We start from the raw sequence: 18,936 nt of genomic DNA on the forward strand, positions 1-18,936 counted from the left end.
ATCCAGAATGATCACTGTTATGAATTACAAAGGGCATAAATGGGTTTTGATTTGCAGCTCTACTAAAATTAAAAACTTAGAAAAGTAGTGTCCCCTGATTTCTGCATTGAACCATTTTTTAATCCAACTTCCATTAACAGTTGGATATTGGATAAGATTAAGATGGTCATGATTTGGGGATTGGTGGTTCATGGTTAAAACATGAGTAGGCCATGCATTTAATGTTGAATTTTTTTTTTTTTTTTTTTGTAATTATGCATTTAATGTTGCATATTAATTCAGATTATGATATTTATCATCTTCTTCTTCTGAAGTAGATTTTGCTTGGTCTAATAGTTCCTTTAATTAGTCTCATGAAGAAGATATATATGAAAAAAAAAGAAAAAGAAAAAGAAAGAGGGAAACAGTATGTTCACACTGTTTCATGGTAGTTTGGGAATTCCAAATAAGGATAAATCATAATTAAAATGTAGGAAGCTTTATAAAGTAAAAAAAGTAATTATTTCTGAGAAGGAATAGAAGCAAATTAATAAAGTCTTCAAAGTTTAATATATTGATTGATATTGGATACACACTCATCCATAAATATTTTATATATATTTTTACGATGGAGATTAATTTGAATGAGTGAGATTTTTTAAGTCAATGACCCACTAAGCTTGAAATTAAGGGTACATTTTAAAAAACAATTATACTTTTTCCTTTTGTTGAATCGAAATCGGAAAAGAATATTTAGTAAAGGTAGAAAACAACATGAGGTGTTTTCATTTTATAGTAGAAACTAAGCATGTTTACTGTGTGATCAATTTTGTAGTTTTGGTATTGGTTCCTTTGGTACTTAATAAATGAAAGTTAGGCCACCATGTCTGAAGAATGATTTTGAAATTTATAATAAAAAAATGGTTATAGCATGCGATTCTGACTCTCAAAAATGGTTCGAAGATACAATGCTATGTGTAATAAAGATTGCAATTCCGTAAGTATAATAATGTACCTTTTGAATATGTTCAATTTATTGTTATTAATATTTTTTTTTTAAAAAAAGTAGGTTTATATGAATTGGTTTCGATTCATGAATCCTAAAAAAATAAAATAAAATAAAATAGAAAAATTACCCACCTTCAATAATATATTCACTATATTATCATGTGGTATTTATATGTGTGATGTAATTTATACATATAGATATAAATGTTAAATTGTATTTTTGTATCTTTGATTTTTAAAATATTACAATTTAGATTTTCAACTCTTTCATTTACTAATTTAGACTTTAAATTTTCTATCTGTTATAATTTGGACCTCTTAGCTTTTGATTAATATAGCATAACGGCCATTTCCTTAACTAGTATTACTACATCAAACTTCTAGTAATAAAAATACAAAAGTGCAAAGTTTTAAAAAACCAAATTAAAAATTTACAATTTTGATATCTTATAGTTTGAAATTTAATACAGTTTAAAAACCAAGTGAATGACCTTGATCAACTTTTTTTAAACAAATAAAGGAAACGAAAAATGCAAAATTTTTAAAATAGGTTAATATTTTATACTTTATTATATTTTAATATGAAAATTGATACAATTTAACATTAATTATATGAGTTGGTCATTAAACCTCATAATCAAAAGTCAAATAAAATGTAAATTTCAATAAATTAAAAAATCAACAACTTAAATTGTTAAATCAAAAAATTAAGGATCTAAAATGCAAAATTCTAAATGTTGAAGAGATCACGGCGCTACTATGGTGCAGACATCTACACGTGGACACTCGTAAAAAAGATATTCTTTGAAAAAATTGTCATCAATATTTTACACAAAACAACAATTTATTCAAAAATCATTGTTTTTTTGAAACAATAAAAATATGCCAACACCGCACCATAGAATTGTTATATATATATATTTGTAAATGATGCCATGTAATTAAATAATGTGATATATAAAAAAAAATATGTGCACTAATATACATGATGCCAACAATGTTATGTCATATGATGATGCCGTTCATTAATTACAATACCACTACCATAAAAAATGACAATAAAAAAAAAGAAATCTACTATGAAAAATGAGATCATATATATAGCTAAACAAATTATGAAAATTTTGTAAGCTGGACATACGAAATTATCTCATGCCCTGAGCGAATATTAATGCTTGGATTATTCCGTTTTAAATTTATTTATATAAAAAAAAATTGCTGGAATACGATATCAGAATTATAAAAAATAAATAAATAAAAAATAAAAAGTGGTTTTGACACAGAGATAGAGCTACATAGAGATTAAGTGGGCCCTAATTAAAAAAATATTAATATTAATATTAAATTAAAAATAGAAATGGAAGAGAGAGAGAGAGAAAGAGAGTCAGAAAAATAAAAGGAAAGAAAAAGGGTACATTAAGAAAATATATATATATATATATATATCTTTACATGGTAATATTTTTATTCAGTAATCTTAAGTTCGAGGGGAAAAAAAGGTTTGAAGTGGCTTATTTGAAGAAAATGAAAAAGAAATGTGGTGAGCAAAGATTATGAACTTTTAACCATTTTTTTAAAATTAAAATACGTTCCATGTTAAAATTAGTAATTCTTAGTTGCATTAACTATTTTGGTGCTGAAATCTAAGGTTAAATGATGATTTAGAAGATATTTTTTTTCCTTATATGGATGAGTTGGTTAATATTTTAGCACGATAATAAATATAAAATTCAAAGTGGATATGGGTATTATAATTTGGTATTTTTTTTTTTAATAATTCTACACTTATTAAATTTATTTATCAAAAATTCAATAAACAATAAATTAACAATTTATAATTGGTTTTTCTCTCATATTTATAGAGCATGAATTATCTATCAATTATTCAGATATTCTCATATCATTGTTTATCAAAATTTTGATTAAGCAATTTGGTCTGTCTAGCCTTTAGCTTTTTCCCTTTTATACCTTTTATTTATTAAAGTTAATATATTATGGTAATATATATTAATAGGTAAGACTTGTTACTTTTAACTAGATTTGTTTTTACTTTACAAAAATGCTAATCTTATGTAAATTTTTGTAAGTTTCCCTCATAAAATTATCTCATACTAGCATCTAGTTTCCCCACAGAAAATAATAAGTATCTGTTTGACAGAGTATTTTTTTGACCAAAAACTCTACTTGAAGGTCAAAAGTTCTTTTATTAAAAATTGAAAATTTTTAGTAAAAATCAACAAGTACTTGTTGACGAAAGAAACAATTTTTTTAAACTGTTTTAAAATAGCTTAAATTTTATACTTCTCTATAAATTTTTTTTTAATTTATATAAAAATTTAATAGCATTTAATGCAATTTTTTTAACTTTTTTTGAAAATTTAATAAACATTTAATGCAGTTTTTTTATTTACAATCAAATACTTATTAATTTTTTAATAATTTTTTTTAAAAAAAATCTATTATGTAAAGTTATTCAGACTAGAATTATATTTTTATCAGCTATATCAAACAGATTATAATGTTTGAACTATTACTTTTAAAATTGACATATATATATATATATATATATATATACATATTAATTCTTTATATAAGATATGTTAGAATTCAATAGCAGAATCATTATTTGAAAAAAAAAAAAATGGTTTTTTTATTCAATTGTCCGTATAGGGTGCTCGAGCATAAACTCCATTCCATACGAGAAAGCATTTAGTTAATCATATATGACAAGAGGATGAGGCTATAATTAGTAGTAAACATATAGGACAAAAATGCTAATGTCATATATATTAATTTGGATATCATATTTAAAGTCGTATCAAAAACATATTTTTATGGAGGCAAAATCGAATTTTTCTTACTTCCTAATTGATACTTTTCTTCTTCTTCCATAACTACTACTGCGGCTACATACTTTTAGCTGGAAAAAAACTGTTTAGGTTCCCTTTATATCATTTCAGAATTTAAAAGTTTTTCAGACAACTTTCATAATGAGGAAGCAGCCCTGAAACAGATAAGCAGGTCTTTTATGAATTTAGCTCTCAAGGAAAGCATAAAAAGCACACCCAGTGGTAGACAGTCCTTACAGCACAACCCAAAAATATCAACTAGTGGCAAGAAAGATTCCAGCCGCAATCAAGACATGGGCAGGCACTTAAAGAATTTTTAGGGTATTGCAAAAGAAAAGAAAAAAAGAAAAAAAATCTTTTCTTTTTTCCTCCAAGGAATGATTTTTTTTTTTGTTTTATAATTTTTTATGGGTCTTATCGATGAATCAAATTCTGATAAAGAGATGTCACTTTCAACACCTGAAATTTTGATGATTGGACCAAAAATCAAGGTGGTATTTGATGGGACATTAACATAGTCCAATCTGCAATTTTGAGAAGCAAAGAAATGGGGAATAATAGGACAAGATATGGGCAAAATTTCCAAAGTCATATATATTCTTCATGATTTTCGAAAAATGGTTAATTTGCTTCTAAAGCTGCCCCGTGTGATATATATTTTTGGAAAGCTTTTCCTTTTTTTAAAACCAAATCACTAACTTCTCCAATTCTTTATGATATTCTTTTTCAACCTAGTCCTCTTTTTCTGGAAGCGGAATAATTATCTTACAACACCAAACCTACTTCATTCTAAAAGGTGCTGATACTTGCCTATTCATTGTGTATGATATAAGTTCTGCATAACCACTGATCCTTCCATTTGATGCTCTTTTTCTTTCAATTAAACTTTATGTAATTCCATTATAGTTGGTTTAATGTCAAAACCAAATAATAACCACAAGCTTTTGTCAGCCAATGGATAGGGGGATTATGGGATTCACATCCCAAAACTTTTTCAAGCTGGCTATGGGTAATAATGATGAAGTTAGGATAATGCAGTTCAGTATAGTTTCAGAGAGAGGCCCTACCAGAAAAGGATTGTCATCCTTTAAAGAGATATAAAATTCCTTTCTTCTGCATGGATATACATACATACAAACCTAGACATATATGTATGTATAAAAATAATTTACTACGTCCAGACATTATGTTGGACGCCCCATGGCTTATTACCAATTATAAGATGCTAAAAGCCCGATATAAAGGGCTTGATCGAACTCAGCAAATGATTTTTGTAGGTCCGTATATACATATATGTATATGTATATATGTATCAGAGGAAAAAGTATATATACAGAAACACAAACACATCCTTTATTTTGTGCACTAGAGAAGCTTAAACATGAAAATGTTCAAGAAAACATCACTTTTTAGGAGAGATTATCTGTTGCATCACTTGCAAGAGTAAGCAAGAATGGGAAAAATACTCATTCTCAGTTCTAAGACTCTCTATAATTGGGAAGAGGTAGACGATGGCAAAAGTCATTTACAAGTCTCAATGACTAGTCTTTATGAAGAGATTGACATCATACTGTGGAACAAGATGCAAGCGAAATCTAGGACCATGGAGAATTTACATGGTTTAAACTTTGACATCTAACAAGCAATGCTTTAATTATGTGATACAAACTCTTGAGATCAGACATAGCATCTAACTTTTGGCCATACCTGAATTTAAGTGGCTTCATTTTCTAATACCTGTTTTTGAACTTGCTTCCCATACAAATTAGTCAAGCTAATCTGACATTGATGATTGATCATCCCAGACAGAATGCAAATACAAGGATCTGTCAGCATAATTGTACGCAGCTCTTTCCTAAGTTCTATGCAGGTTGTGCATTCCAAATAGGTCAAATTACAGCTTTCACTTAATCTTATCACAACTAAAATAATGTTCAAAGAGCAATCAGATAATCAAGCAATGCAAAGTACACAGCGAATGACGAGGGAGAAAACACAAGAACTTTATTCACGCAGATGAACATCTTCTCTTTCAAGTGAACAACTTCAAGCTCAAAATTCAGACATTCAATAAAACAATTAAACAGAGAAAAATAAATGAGAATTTCAAAGCTCAAGTAACAGGAAACCTTGACAAAATTAAAACATCAACCCTGTACATGATCTTATATGTTACAGAATGTGCACTTGTAAAAGCATATGGATACTGAAGAGGAATTTTCCCTTTAAATTCTAAAACCCAAGCCAGGCCACCTCTTTGTCACTTCCTTCTTGGTCTTCTTAGAATTTGGATCAATGAGGTTTTCGAGGGATTTTGCTTTTCTATCTCGGGTCTTACCTGCTTCTTTCAGCAGCTCAGCTAGCCTTCTTTTCTCATCTTCAAAATCAGGATTTGCAATTCCGAGCTTTTCTTCCCGCAATTTAAGAACAAACTCCAGGATCTCAATTGCATCTTCAACTCTGTAAAAGTTACACGTAAGTTCATTAAAGCAAGAGGGAAAATAACTAAATATTGAAGAATACTCAACTTGCTTTAAATTAGTGGAAAACCAGGATGTCAATAACACATTAAAATTGTTAGCACTGTATTCTCAGTTATTACCCAGACATTGAACTGGAAAAAATCAAGGCAGAAAATATAGAACGTCTCACAGAAGAATCAACATGGCAACAAAAGATATATGAAAAGTTGAGATGGTCAAACATATATTTTTCAAGATGAGGTTTCATTTACAAGTCATGGGTGATTGGAGTACATATATGTAGTGGTTCAGCAATGTAGCCATGACTAAGAATGAACCCTTCAAACTTTCTCACTTTAAATCTCATGATATCTTGAAGCTTAGAATGGAATAGAGAAAGTTAAAGTAACACAATCTGAAAGCATTCAATGTGGGGAAGCCGGGAAAAGAATATATAAGAGAGAGACAGAGATAGAGCCCAAAGAATCGGTAGAACAATTACAAGAAACAAAAGCACACTCGATAAAGATTTAATATATACTATGGATAACAATTTTCAAGAAAGCTGTCAAACTCTAGATGTCACAAATGAAGACAGTAATACCATACCATATAATACAATATGAAGTTTCATTTACGAGTTATGGGTGATTGGAGTACATATATGTAATGGTTCAGCAATGTGGCCATAACTAGGAATGAACCCTCAACCCTCAAATTTTCTCACTTTATATCTCAGGATATCTTGAAGCTTAGAATAGAATGGATAAAGATAAAGTAACACAATCTAAAATCATCATGACAATTGGGGAAGCTTGGAAAAAAAACAAAATATATAAGAGAGACAGAGACAGAGCACCAGAGGATAGGTAGAACGATTACAAGAAACAAAAGCACACTCGATAAAGATTTAATATATACCATGGTCAACGACAATTTTCAAGAAAGCTGTCAAACTCTAGATGTAACAAATGACGACAATAATACCATATCATACATTCTTTTTTCTTTTCTTTTTTTCCTTTTTTTCTTTTTCCCCCTCATAAGTTAGCAAACAGTGTATGCGAAGGTTTAATTTCTCAACGACACAGGAAGCCTGCAAAGACGAAGTCCCCTACAGAAGTTTGATAACTCCACAGCATTGACTGTGTTTCCTCTACTGAATATATGGCACTTAGCGATCCACTTTTGCTGATATAGGTCACATGGTGGGCAGAAAAACACAATTCTTACCATGATACTATCATCATTAGTTACAATTTTGCTGCCCATTGGCATTTTAAGCTTTCCAATTACAGAGACAATATATGCTATCAACTAGGACAAAACCAAATAAAGTGAAACAATACTTTTGGCATTGAGAGTTCAGGCAAATCAGCCACAAGCTAAGAGCTTGAGCCAAAGTGCAAGCAAGAATGATTGATAGATTACCTCCCCAGAGCATCATAGGTTGCAGCAAGATTTCCATATACCCCAATGGTATCTTGATGGCAAGATCCACGCTCTTGTTCTAGTATCCCCCTAGCTTCTTCAAACAATTCAGCAGCCTCATCTATCTTGAACAACTGCACACAAGCCAATCCCATCTGGTTCAACACAACCCCAAAGAAGGCTGATTTTCTCTCTCCACTTGCTCTAAGTTTTGCAATAGCACTCTCAAAAGAGTTCCGTGCTTCATCATATCTCCCAACCATGTAAAACATCACCCCCATCCGTGCTTCTATTCCTGCAATTGAGCTTTGCTGTCCTGGTTTATCTTCCAACAACTTCATTGCCTTCTGCAGAAGCTTTAATGCCTCCTCAGGCTCATCAATGGACTCATAAATGGCCGAAATTTCAGTCAGCCCACCAGCAATCTCTTCTGCTGTGGTCCCAGGCACAGGTTTGGCATATATTCTCAGGGCATTTTCACAGTATGACTTGGACTCCCGGAGCTTTCCTGTTCTGTGATACAGATCAGCAAGCCGTACAAAGACAGAAGCAACCAAAGGGTGGTTGTCACCCTTTGATGCCTTAAAAACAGTTAGTGCCTTCTGGTAGGAGAAGATAGCCTCATCAAAACGACAAAGACACATATAGATGTTGCCTATACTGACATCAATAGCGGCAACCTCATTGTCTTGTCCATTTGCAATCATGGCCATGCTGGCAAGGACAAGGTGCTCAAGGGCTAATTCATAATCACCCTTTGCCTCGCATATCAGGGCAATAAGCCGACGGTCAGCTGCCTCTTCAAGAGATGCTGGTTCGCTATGTACGCGATGAATTTCAAGAGTTTTCTTACACAATTCTTCTGCTCTATCAAATTGCATTGCTTGAACATGGGCCTCAGCCAAGTACCTGAATTTTCCAATACCAATTCAGTTAAATTTAGTTTGTCTTTCTTTCTCTTTTTCCTTTTCCTTCATAAAATTACTGGGGATAAATTCACTCAAGATGTTACAGCATTCAATAAAATGTAACATTTATCACGCAGATATTAGAAGAAAAGCAGTCTGTTGCACTCTGGGAATGAACACAAAGTCAGAATAGAAAGGTATATATTCCCATTCGGTCATAAGTCTAAGGTTTAGTACTGGAGGAACAAATCAAGTCTAGAGATAGAATGATCTTTTTTTCCTTTTTTTTTTTTTTTTTTTTTTTTTTTCAGGTAAAACATTTAGGAAATTAAATATGAGCCGCTAGCAAAATTAACCATTTGCAATAATCTTAAATCATGTACAAGAAATTTTCATTTGCATCACCTTTCTGCGCTAGCATACAAGATATCCTATACTTAAAGGTTCTATAACTGAAGAGAAAATTTAAAGTTTTTTCTTTCTAACAATAACATAATTAAACAAGAAAGATACTTTTCTTTTTGTTCTTAAAGATACTTGTCTCTTTGTTCTTTTCCAATTTTCTACCTGGTTTTCACTTTGTAAATGCCATGCCAAAATTTATCTAAGGAATCTTTATTATCTAATTTCGATGAGACAAACAATAAATTTATTAATATTTCAAAGATTTTAAGCATAAATCCTATAATGAACAAGGCTATTGAAGAAAGTATGAGAGATTAATCAGAGTTAGAAGAGATGCATGTATTTTCTGCATTTTCACAACGAGAGAATAATTTTAACTGATAATGGTTTCCATAAACGATTTAGGATGTTCTAGTCCAAATGAAATTTTTTCACAATCAGGAAAAAAATATTGATTCAATTCTGTATCATGGGTCTGCAGCACCTTAAAATTTTCAATTGAACATTCTGTAACTTACCAAGCCCCTTAACTAAGAAAATCAAAATCTAATCACTTGCATTGAAAACTTCATAATCCAGTCAAATTTGCATCAATACTCCATATACATTACATTTTATATGCACAAATATGCCAAACTCATCCATTTAGAATATGAAGTTAACAAAAATGAATCAATAGAAATGATGCAACATGATAAATAATCCAAAGCGTGCTTATAATTTAGTACAACAATCAGTTTTAGTCGACAGATTACATGTAAAAGAATTAGACCAAAAAAAAAAAAAGAAATTGGACCTGATTTAGTTTAATTTTGATTTTATTTATTTTTGTTTTTTTGGTCAATAAGCAAGTAGCCAATTGTCATAAAGTTCATTTTACCAGATTATCAATTAAATGCCAAATGCTTTAGCATATTCAAACATTAAGACAAATAACACAAAAAATAGAAAATTGTTGCAATTTGCAAATGACAAATTTCTAAATTTGGTTAGACACTCTTACAAGTCCTACTCCTATATCAATGCGTTTTAACTTAATCCAAATTGAAAAATATCTTTATATCCTCGCCCCCTTTTTTTCCGTAAACATAAAAATCCACAATCCAATGCGTAATAAAAATCCGGTCTTTAATAATCAAACAAAAAACCCACTTTGCCAAACAAATTAATAACAGAAAAAAATAGTGATAATAAAAATAAAAAATTAAAAAAAAGACCTGGAAGTCTCTCCGACTCTAGGATCGGTCTCTCCCAAGGCATCGATCTGGATCTTCAAGCCCTCCTCATAGCAAGAAATGGACCGGTCCACCTGGCCGAGCATCGAAAACGTGTCCCCCAATTGCATATACCCAGAGAACGCCGCGAGCGCGTGATCCGCACCCCTCGATACATCAGGTACCTTAATGGCTCGCTCCAGGACCGGCACTGCCTCCTCAAACCTCCCCAAGCTACAATATATAGCCGCCAACACGTGCAAGCTCATAGCCAAGTCCAAGCTCGGCTCGCCCTCTACCGCACACCTCTCGAACGACTTTGAAGCTCGAACCGCATAGTCCAGAGCTTTAGTGGGACCTTCACCGGAAGCAATAGTATCCCTAGCCAACTTGAGAAGGAACGGTCCGAGATCCGGATTGTCGAGCGAGGCTTCGGATAAGATCGGGTTCGGACTCTCAGGCTGGGGCTTTTTAGAGCGACGATCCGGAGATGGTTTGGATCGGGAAGGGGAAGGGGAAGGTGGCTTTTTGGGAAGTGGGGATGGGGTTTTGGAGATTCCGGGTTCGGATCTTTGGGACTGGGTTTGGGTCTGGGTTTCTGGGACTGAGATTCGGAGCGGCGGTGCCTCCGGTGGGGTTTTGACGGAAACCAAGCCCGGCATCGTAGAAGATGAAGAAGATGATGAAAATGTGTGTGAATTGTTTTTGTTGAAGCAAAGAAAATAGATAGAAAATTGATAAATAAAAGAGAAAGACAGAGAGAGAGAGTGAGAGAAAAAGAAGAGGTTATGGAGTTAATTGTGGATTAGAACTTGCTACCATGCTCTACCAACTTTTTTTTTTTTTTTTTTTTTCAGTGAGTGATTGAATTCACTGGCTCAGAGAGAGAGACAGAGACACAGAGAGAAAGCAGTAGACGAAGAGCGAGCTCTGAATTTTGGGTTGCCAATTCCAGATCACTGAACTTTCTCTCTCTGCAACGCTGGCAAAAGTGTGATGGAGGTTGATCCCTCTCTTTCTGTCTCTCTCTCTCTCTCTCTCTCCTCTGGATACGAGGACAAAATGGTCAATACAGATTTGACTTTTCCAACCGTTTTATACACTTGTCGATGCCTCGTGATCTTGCTGTTTGTTTTTGCACTTGGCGGTATAGTATTGACTCAATGACGAATGGGACCATAATATTTACCATACTCCTCCGTCTGTTTTGGGCTCTCTGGTGCCGCTGCTCCTGCTTGAGAACTGGAACTTCACTGTTCCGTTAACGCCGTGAGCTTTGAGTGTCATTTTCACTCTTGGGAATTTTCTTTTTTCTTTTTTTTTTTATTTGTAAATTTGAAATTAAAAAAATCTTATCTAACTTAAAAAAAAATGTTTTTTTGTTTTTTTCCCCTTCTTTTAACAGTCAAATACAGTAACTTTCTTTGTTTTTTTAATAAAAAAAAAGGAAGCTGGTACAGGGGAAGGAAACGGTGTCAAATATTGGAACTTGTATTTTATGTACTTGTTTTTGAGAGTAAATGGTTGAATATCCATTAAATATCTTTCCCATATGCATATATACAAAGGCTACACAATAAATAAATTGATGAATAATTTTGGCCCCAGAAAAGAGCTGTTCGTCATACCATTGCTAAGAACAACCAACTGTTCTATCTGATCAAATTCAAACCATGCAAATGTTGATTTCCTCATGCATATGTGTGTGTGTGTGTGTGTGTGTGTGTGTGTGTGTGTGTGTATTCCTATATATAAATTGCCAATATATATATATATATAATTCAGGTATGTTACGTGACATACATGTATGTAAAGACAAACTAAAGAAAAAGATAATTAGGCAAACCCATTGTCATCGTTGCTTCCTTGTAAGATGGCAAAAGTCACAAGAAGCCAAATTCAACGGAATTCTTCAAAAATACCATATAAATATGCATGCAGTTTGAGTCCTCAAATTTTTTTTTTATTAAATATTCGTTGGGGTTTATTTTATTATATATTTTTTCTGATTCTTATATCTTAGCTCTGTGCTGGATTTGGATATTATTCTAGTTGGTCATGATATTATTGTAGAGGCAGCTGATCATATACATGTATATAACATATATATATATATATATATATATATGTATAATATGTCATGCCAGCCTTATTCATTCCTCTCCTACCATTAAATTTGCAAATGTAATTTGAAACAAATTATTTTGTTAATTTTCATGTCATTTTAAAACAAGTTAATTTTTATTTCTTTCCACAACTCCTTCACAGATGCCAGAAGTGCGTGCAATACATTCAGTTTTGATAATACATTCAAATACCAAACCAATTAAGAATTAAATTCTCTCACCAAAAAAAAAAAGGTTGATTGTATTTACAGTTTGACACCCAAAATAAATACCAGTACTGATGATCACTCATAGCCATGGAAAGTGCACACATACATGCATAACTCTCTCTCTCTCTCTCTCTCTCTCTCTCTCTCTCTCTCTCTCTCTCTCTCTCTTTGTTCTCTCTTTCACTCACTTATTCACTCACTCATTCACTCATAGCCACAGGAAGTGCAAACATGAATAATTCTCTTCCTCGTTCTCATCAAGTCAATGGAAGGCTGCAGGAAAGAGCTTGATATATATGTATATATATATATATATATAGATAAAATATCCAAGAAGAGAGAAGAGAGGAGGCTGAGTTCCTGCTAATGATGATCAAGGATTACCACCTCCTTTTCCTTTACGTGGCTCATGTGTAGGATTGGGTCCTGGCTGTTGATAATCCAGCATTGCTTCTACTTTTATAAGCTTTCTTCCCTTTATCTGGATAATATTCATCACCTACAATATCACATCTCATATCCTCAATTTCAATTAACTTTCCAAACATATATATATATATATTCTCAAGAACATCATCACCATATTTATCTCTATGAAGTTTACTTATATATATATATATATGTATGTTCAAAATGCCAGTTTTACATATCTAAGAAGCCTAATGGGAAAACAATATATATATATATATATATATATATATATATATATATATATATCTAGAGAGAGAGAGAGAGAGAGAGAGGTTGAATATATATGATTAAGAGCAAATCTATCTGTTAAAATTTGGAATGTGAACTTTACCTCATGACCACTTGGGTTATCGATGGGCTCCACACCATTCTTGAAGCTGTCTACTCTTCCTACAAGTTCAAAAGATCAGAAAATTAAGTTTCTAAGCTACTTCAGCTTGTGTGTATAGATTTTTGGAAAAATAGATTAGCTAATAGTTCAAACACTATTAAGAACTTTCTAGCTAATCTTACCTGAAAATGACAAAATGAGTAGGCAGAGGAGGATAAAGATCTTGATCTGATGAGGAATCATGGTTTTGGTATATAGATATATATTTTTTCTCACTAATAATAGTTGTTTATTTAAAAATGCAGACTTGAGATAGATAGATAGATAGATAGATAGATATGCAAGTGTAAGAGTTTTATAGGAAGAACATATGGAAGTAGTCTGGGATTTTATTGAGTGGGCAAGAGAATGAAGCCAAAACAGCATGCAATAATGACACTCCCCACAAAAGCATTGTGGAATGATTATGGGAAAATACATTGGTACTCCATTAATATTCCACCATCTGCCCCATAAGTCAACTGCACCAATTTCCGCTGCTACTGCTACTACTACTACTACAAAACCATTTTTTTTCTTTTTTGTTCCTTTCCGATACAGGTTTCTTCTTTTATCTGCCAAAAAAGCATTTTAGTGTTGGTGCGGGACAATTCAACTTTTTCTTGTTGGGTTTTGTTCACCTTTTGGAATTCACTTCCCCCACTCTTTTTAATATCTATATCTACATATATAAAAAAACAAAAATAAAAATAAAAAATTTCTTTTCAACCCTTTGACACTCACATGGGCCATTTTCACCATGTTAGGTATCATTCCATTTATAGTTTATACTCTGTCAAATTAGTGGCTTTAAATAATCCTCATTTAAGATGTTGTTTGGACTTTGATTTTAATCAATCAACAGGATGGCAAACACTGAAACACTAATCAGGGAAATAAATCAACATCAAAGCACTCGTTTGGGTGAGAATCTAGTGTGAATATCAATGGTGGGACCTATTCAAAAACAAATCCCCTCATTTGAGGACTCCGGGGTATGAAACATATATATACACGTTCGTTTAGAAACGGTCCAAATAACAATGAGCATTGGTATTAACTCCCAAGTTGTAATACATGATTAATCCATTTCAACACGAGTTAAAAGTACATTTTTTTACATGGTTTATTTATATATATATATATATATTCAACAAAACACCTGGGATAAGGATTGCAAATTGATAATGGTGGCCCTTAGAGCAATTAATTAAGGTGAAAAATGATTAAGATTCCAGTCCTTTGTTTGCGTACACAACTTGAAGTTGTCGGCAGACATAATAACAAAGGCCAAATACTCATTATAACAACAAAAGCTTTAAAGCTGTCAGGAGGAAAACCCATATAAATGCTCATCAATCCCCCGGTTACTAACACGAAAAAAAACATTAAAATAACCTCTTTTTATTATTATTATTATTATTATTATTATAATCCATAGTATTATCCTTCTTTATTTGTTCTTTTCATGCATCCAATAAGATGTTGTCTTCTCTAGCTCATTGATGAACCCTAGATTCTTTCTCATGTTACATTCTGCAGGAGATTAAGGGAACACAGAGAAAGATAAAACCAACTAATAGATATGAATGTATAACACTACCAACAACCAACAATTCAGCTTCTTTATATACAGATTCTGTTTTCTGATTATCAGAGAAAACAAATATATAGTTTTAAAAAAGATCTATGTGTGTTATTATTAGCAAACCAATTTAAAACAAGATCTCTTTCTAGACCTTCACCCCCCCCCCCCCCCCCCCCAAGTTTAGTTAAACCAGTTTAACTAATTAAATGGGTTTTAAAAAATTGGATTTTCCAAAATAATGGGTATGAAAATATTTACCCTGCAGCTTCATTACTTTCCTTATAGAAAGAAATGTGATGCATAAGAATTAATGGTACGTGGTCATGAAAATCATATTATATTGGCAGAGCTTTGCCCTGAAATTGACTTCCTAACTATGCCAGCTATACTGAAGAAGACTTTAGCCCATTTTTGCTAAGCTTTTAATGCATTAAATTCGATTCCTTGCAGAGCCAGGTCCTCCATTTTTCTGTCTAATTATTATCTACAGTGCCTTTACGCCAACTCTGTTGTTGGTTAGATAAATCATGCTTTTCACTGTTAGTACCTGTCATAATAAGCTTCTCTACCAGTAAGCTCAACCAGCCAAACCAGCTAGCTAACCAATAAAAGTTTTCCTATCATCTAACCCCCATCATTTTTTTCCACCTTAGATCTAAGTTTTGGAGAATTTCTTCCAAATCAATATATCCTGATTTAATATCATTTAAGGATTTATTTAGATACAAAAAATTCAATTATATGGAATGTGAATCAAAAATTAAAGTTGAGGAACATCCTATTAGAGATATATAATAGGCTCTTATAACCACTAATAAGCTGTTAGATTCTTGTAACATAGATTTGTTTGTTTCCTATTACCACTAATAAGATGCATTGAATTTTAACTTTAGTCCAAGATCCTGTATAAAAACTCTCCTATGTATGTAATAATATTTGGTTGAGAAAATTACCAAATAATAATAATAATAAGGTGAGAAAGAGGTGTTCTGCCATGCAGATAAGTTTAACTGTGAGAGAGCTTACATATATAATGCCTAACGAAGAGTATAGTTGTTTTAGGGGAAATGAATGGGCAGATAAAGTAGAGCTCCCCATAGAATTTGTCTTATAGATTGGAAGCTCACCAAATATCTATCTCTTTGAGAGGTAGGTTTTCAATCTTAGTGATGATTTTGTGGTATATTGAAAAAAGCTTCTACTTCAAAGGTAATGGCAGACAAGATGTAATATCGAGTCGAATTATGTCAAAAGGATGTGAAAATTAGGTCACCTATTTTACAAATAAAAAAAAAATTAAAATTAAAGAAATGAATTAGGAGCAACCCCAACAACTTTCTCAATATCATCTTCAGGGCCATACACGTGGTCTCTTTCATCCAAATATTAATCAAAACCATGATTTTCTAACCCACCTCTCAGCTTAGCTAGAGCCTCTCTCCTTCCTTTCATGTCTTTCCTCAAAAGTACCACTTTATCCCTACCATTTCAAATCCAACTCATTGTCGAGTTGTTATATAATATATATTATATCTTTTGTCATGCAAATCAGCAGCATTTTCAGTACTTCAAAGTTGCACCTACATCATGCAAATTATCATTTCTTTTTTTAAATAATTTATCTATTATTCTTTTTGAAATTTATAATATTAAACAAATATGGCATCTTGATTAATAATTTAAAATTAAAAATTTTATTGGAATTGACTATCATAGCATTTGTCATATTACCATATATATTTTTCACTATTAATTAAGAAATAATTTTTGAGATGATATATATATATACACATATAAATATATAGGAAATTGATCTATTGATAACATGTTATCAATATAAAATAGAATGTTTGAACGTGTCAAATGTTAAAAATGTCACTTCAATTAATAAATTAATATTAAAACCTAATCGGGACAAGAAGCAATCTTTAACACTTGGAGAAAAATAAAAAATAAAAACACAGTAAAACACATGTATACATAACTTTATGAAATGGAACAACTTGCAGTAATATAACATATAATTATTTTCTAATTACCAAAAAAACATACAAATATTTTCCTTCACTGCTGCAGGGTTTTTTGGCTTAATTTATTTATACTCAGTATAATTTTGATTTAGCATTAATTAACAAAAACATAATATTATAAACACATATTTTATATAATTCCATATAACCTGTTCTCCATTTATTGGGTTCTAAGGACCCCAGCAGCCCTCTTTTCCTACAAAGAGAGTGGAATTTATTGTTACATATGAATATCTTAATTAGGCAGTGAATATATGAAGTTGGTCAGCAGTTAGGGCCTCCAGGCGCTAAGGTTGCCCTTTGCCATGCCTTGGATTAGGTCTTGCCGGTGGATAGTCCAATACTTCTTCAACTGACATGAGATTTCTCATTTCCTTTTCAACAGTTACCTTAAATTCATAAACACAAGATGATGTAACTATAATAACCTTGGCAACAAGAACATCCTTAGAATACTCAAAAAGTTTTAAGATTAGAATTACTCAAAAACATAATCCGCTAACCTCATTTGGTGTGTTTCTGTGATAAAACCCATTCCTGATCCCTTGCACTCTACCTGCATATAGGGTGAAAAGATTAATATATATATATATATATATACACTTTAGGCATTTTGAATCTGACAAATTCAAATTGATCAAAGGCATTGTTTAACAAATTCTCACCTGAAGACATGCTCACAAAGATCAAGAGGAGAATGACAGCATAGACTTTGATCATAGAAACCATCTTGTGGATATTAATGTTTGAGAACAAGTTTTGGTACTTTGACGGGGTAGAGACTTATGCTATATATATATATATATAGAATTGAGTTGGAATGGGTGGGTGGGGGCATTAGCATCTGAGGCAGAGCACCATGTAAAGTCAACCATGCACATATTACTTTTGACATTTTTTATTTTTTAAATTTAAAGTTAATTGTATTTTGATATATTTCACTTTTAAAGTTTTTCAATTTAGATTTATAACTTTTCAACTAAGCAATTTAAATTTTTAATTTTTCAATTTGTTATAATTTAAATATTTTTTTTTTTACTTTTAATTAATAGAGCTTAAGAGTCGTGTTACGTTGTATAACTAATATTAAAGTAAATAAAATTTTTATTTAAAATATATTAAAATGTAAAATTTTAAAACTAGTTTTAAAAATTTGTATTTGTATAGTCTATTATAATTTCAATTTTGATACAATTAAATGCATATAAGACAGTAGTTAAACCCTATAGTTAAAAATCAATTGAGATTTAAATTGTAACTAATTGAAAAATTAAGAGTTTAAATTACTAAATTAAAAAATTTGTAACTAATTGAAATCTAAATTATTAAATTGAAAAGTTAAAAATCTGATTTGCAAAATTATGAAAGTTGAGAATTCTAAAGTTCAATTAATCTTAATTTATTATATATGGCAAATTAATCAAATGTACAAGGATGGAAATAGGAGTCAATGCTTTGCATGGCTCAAGCTCTCCATGTGTTTTGTTTGGCTATTAGGTTTTTGCTTACGATCTCCAACGCTCAAACATATGCCACATTTAATCCATTATTGTATTGTCTTATGCATATATATATATATATATATATAAGGGGTTTTGCTAAAGAGGGCGACCATGACTAAATGGCTAATAGCAACTGTGTATAGGCCATATAAAAATTTACATGCTTATGTTTAAAAAAATAAATGTATAAATTTTTAAACATATCTATTTTTAAAAGGATAGTCATTGGTTGTCCGCAATAGTCCACTATAAGACATTTGCAAAATGCCCTTATGTCATTTCTCAACTCATATAAGATTTGTATTTGGTACTACTACTTAATGCATGAAGCTGTTGATCTTGGAATTAATGTAGTATTTACATATATTATATTAAGTCAACTGA

At 31.5% G+C, this 18,936-nt stretch overlaps 2 protein-coding genes and 1 long non-coding RNA gene across 3 annotated transcripts; all 3 read right to left on the reverse strand.

The window, feature by feature from the left end:
* Positions 1-5,815: 5,815 nt before the first annotated feature.
* LOC107429821 (protein KINESIN LIGHT CHAIN-RELATED 1) lies at positions 5,816-11,433 on the reverse strand. The gene is made up of 3 exons (XM_016040572.4): positions 10,260-11,433; positions 7,730-8,638; positions 5,816-6,296 (listed from the first exon to the last, which is right to left on the reverse strand). The coding sequence occupies exons 1-3, from the start codon at positions 10,916-10,918 to the stop codon at positions 6,062-6,064; spliced, it is 1,803 nt and encodes a 600-aa protein (XP_015896058.2). The 5' UTR covers positions 10,919-11,433; the 3' UTR covers positions 5,816-6,061.
* A 1,092-nt stretch (positions 11,434-12,525) lies between these two features.
* Positions 12,526-13,949, reverse strand: LOC112493358 (uncharacterized). Its single transcript, XM_025078885.3, has 3 exons — positions 13,576-13,949; positions 13,394-13,452; positions 12,526-13,090 (listed from the first exon to the last, which is right to left on the reverse strand). Exons 1-3 carry the CDS (start codon positions 13,871-13,873, stop codon positions 12,965-12,967), a joined length of 483 nt encoding a protein of 160 aa, XP_024934653.1. The 5' UTR covers positions 13,874-13,949; the 3' UTR covers positions 12,526-12,964.
* Positions 13,950-17,029: 3,080 nt separating this feature from the next.
* On the reverse strand, positions 17,030-17,823 carry LOC107429810 (uncharacterized). Its single transcript, XR_001582473.4, has 3 exons — positions 17,716-17,823; positions 17,554-17,606; positions 17,030-17,439 (listed from the first exon to the last, which is right to left on the reverse strand). It is a non-coding gene; the product is annotated as an uncharacterized LOC107429810 (long non-coding RNA).
* Between the last annotated feature and the right edge of the window lie 1,113 nt (positions 17,824-18,936).

This window comes from Ziziphus jujuba, chromosome 6 (genome assembly GCF_031755915.1).
Source record: "Ziziphus jujuba cultivar Dongzao chromosome 6, ASM3175591v1".
NCBI classification, from domain to species: Eukaryota; Viridiplantae; Streptophyta; class Magnoliopsida; order Rosales; family Rhamnaceae; genus Ziziphus; species Ziziphus jujuba.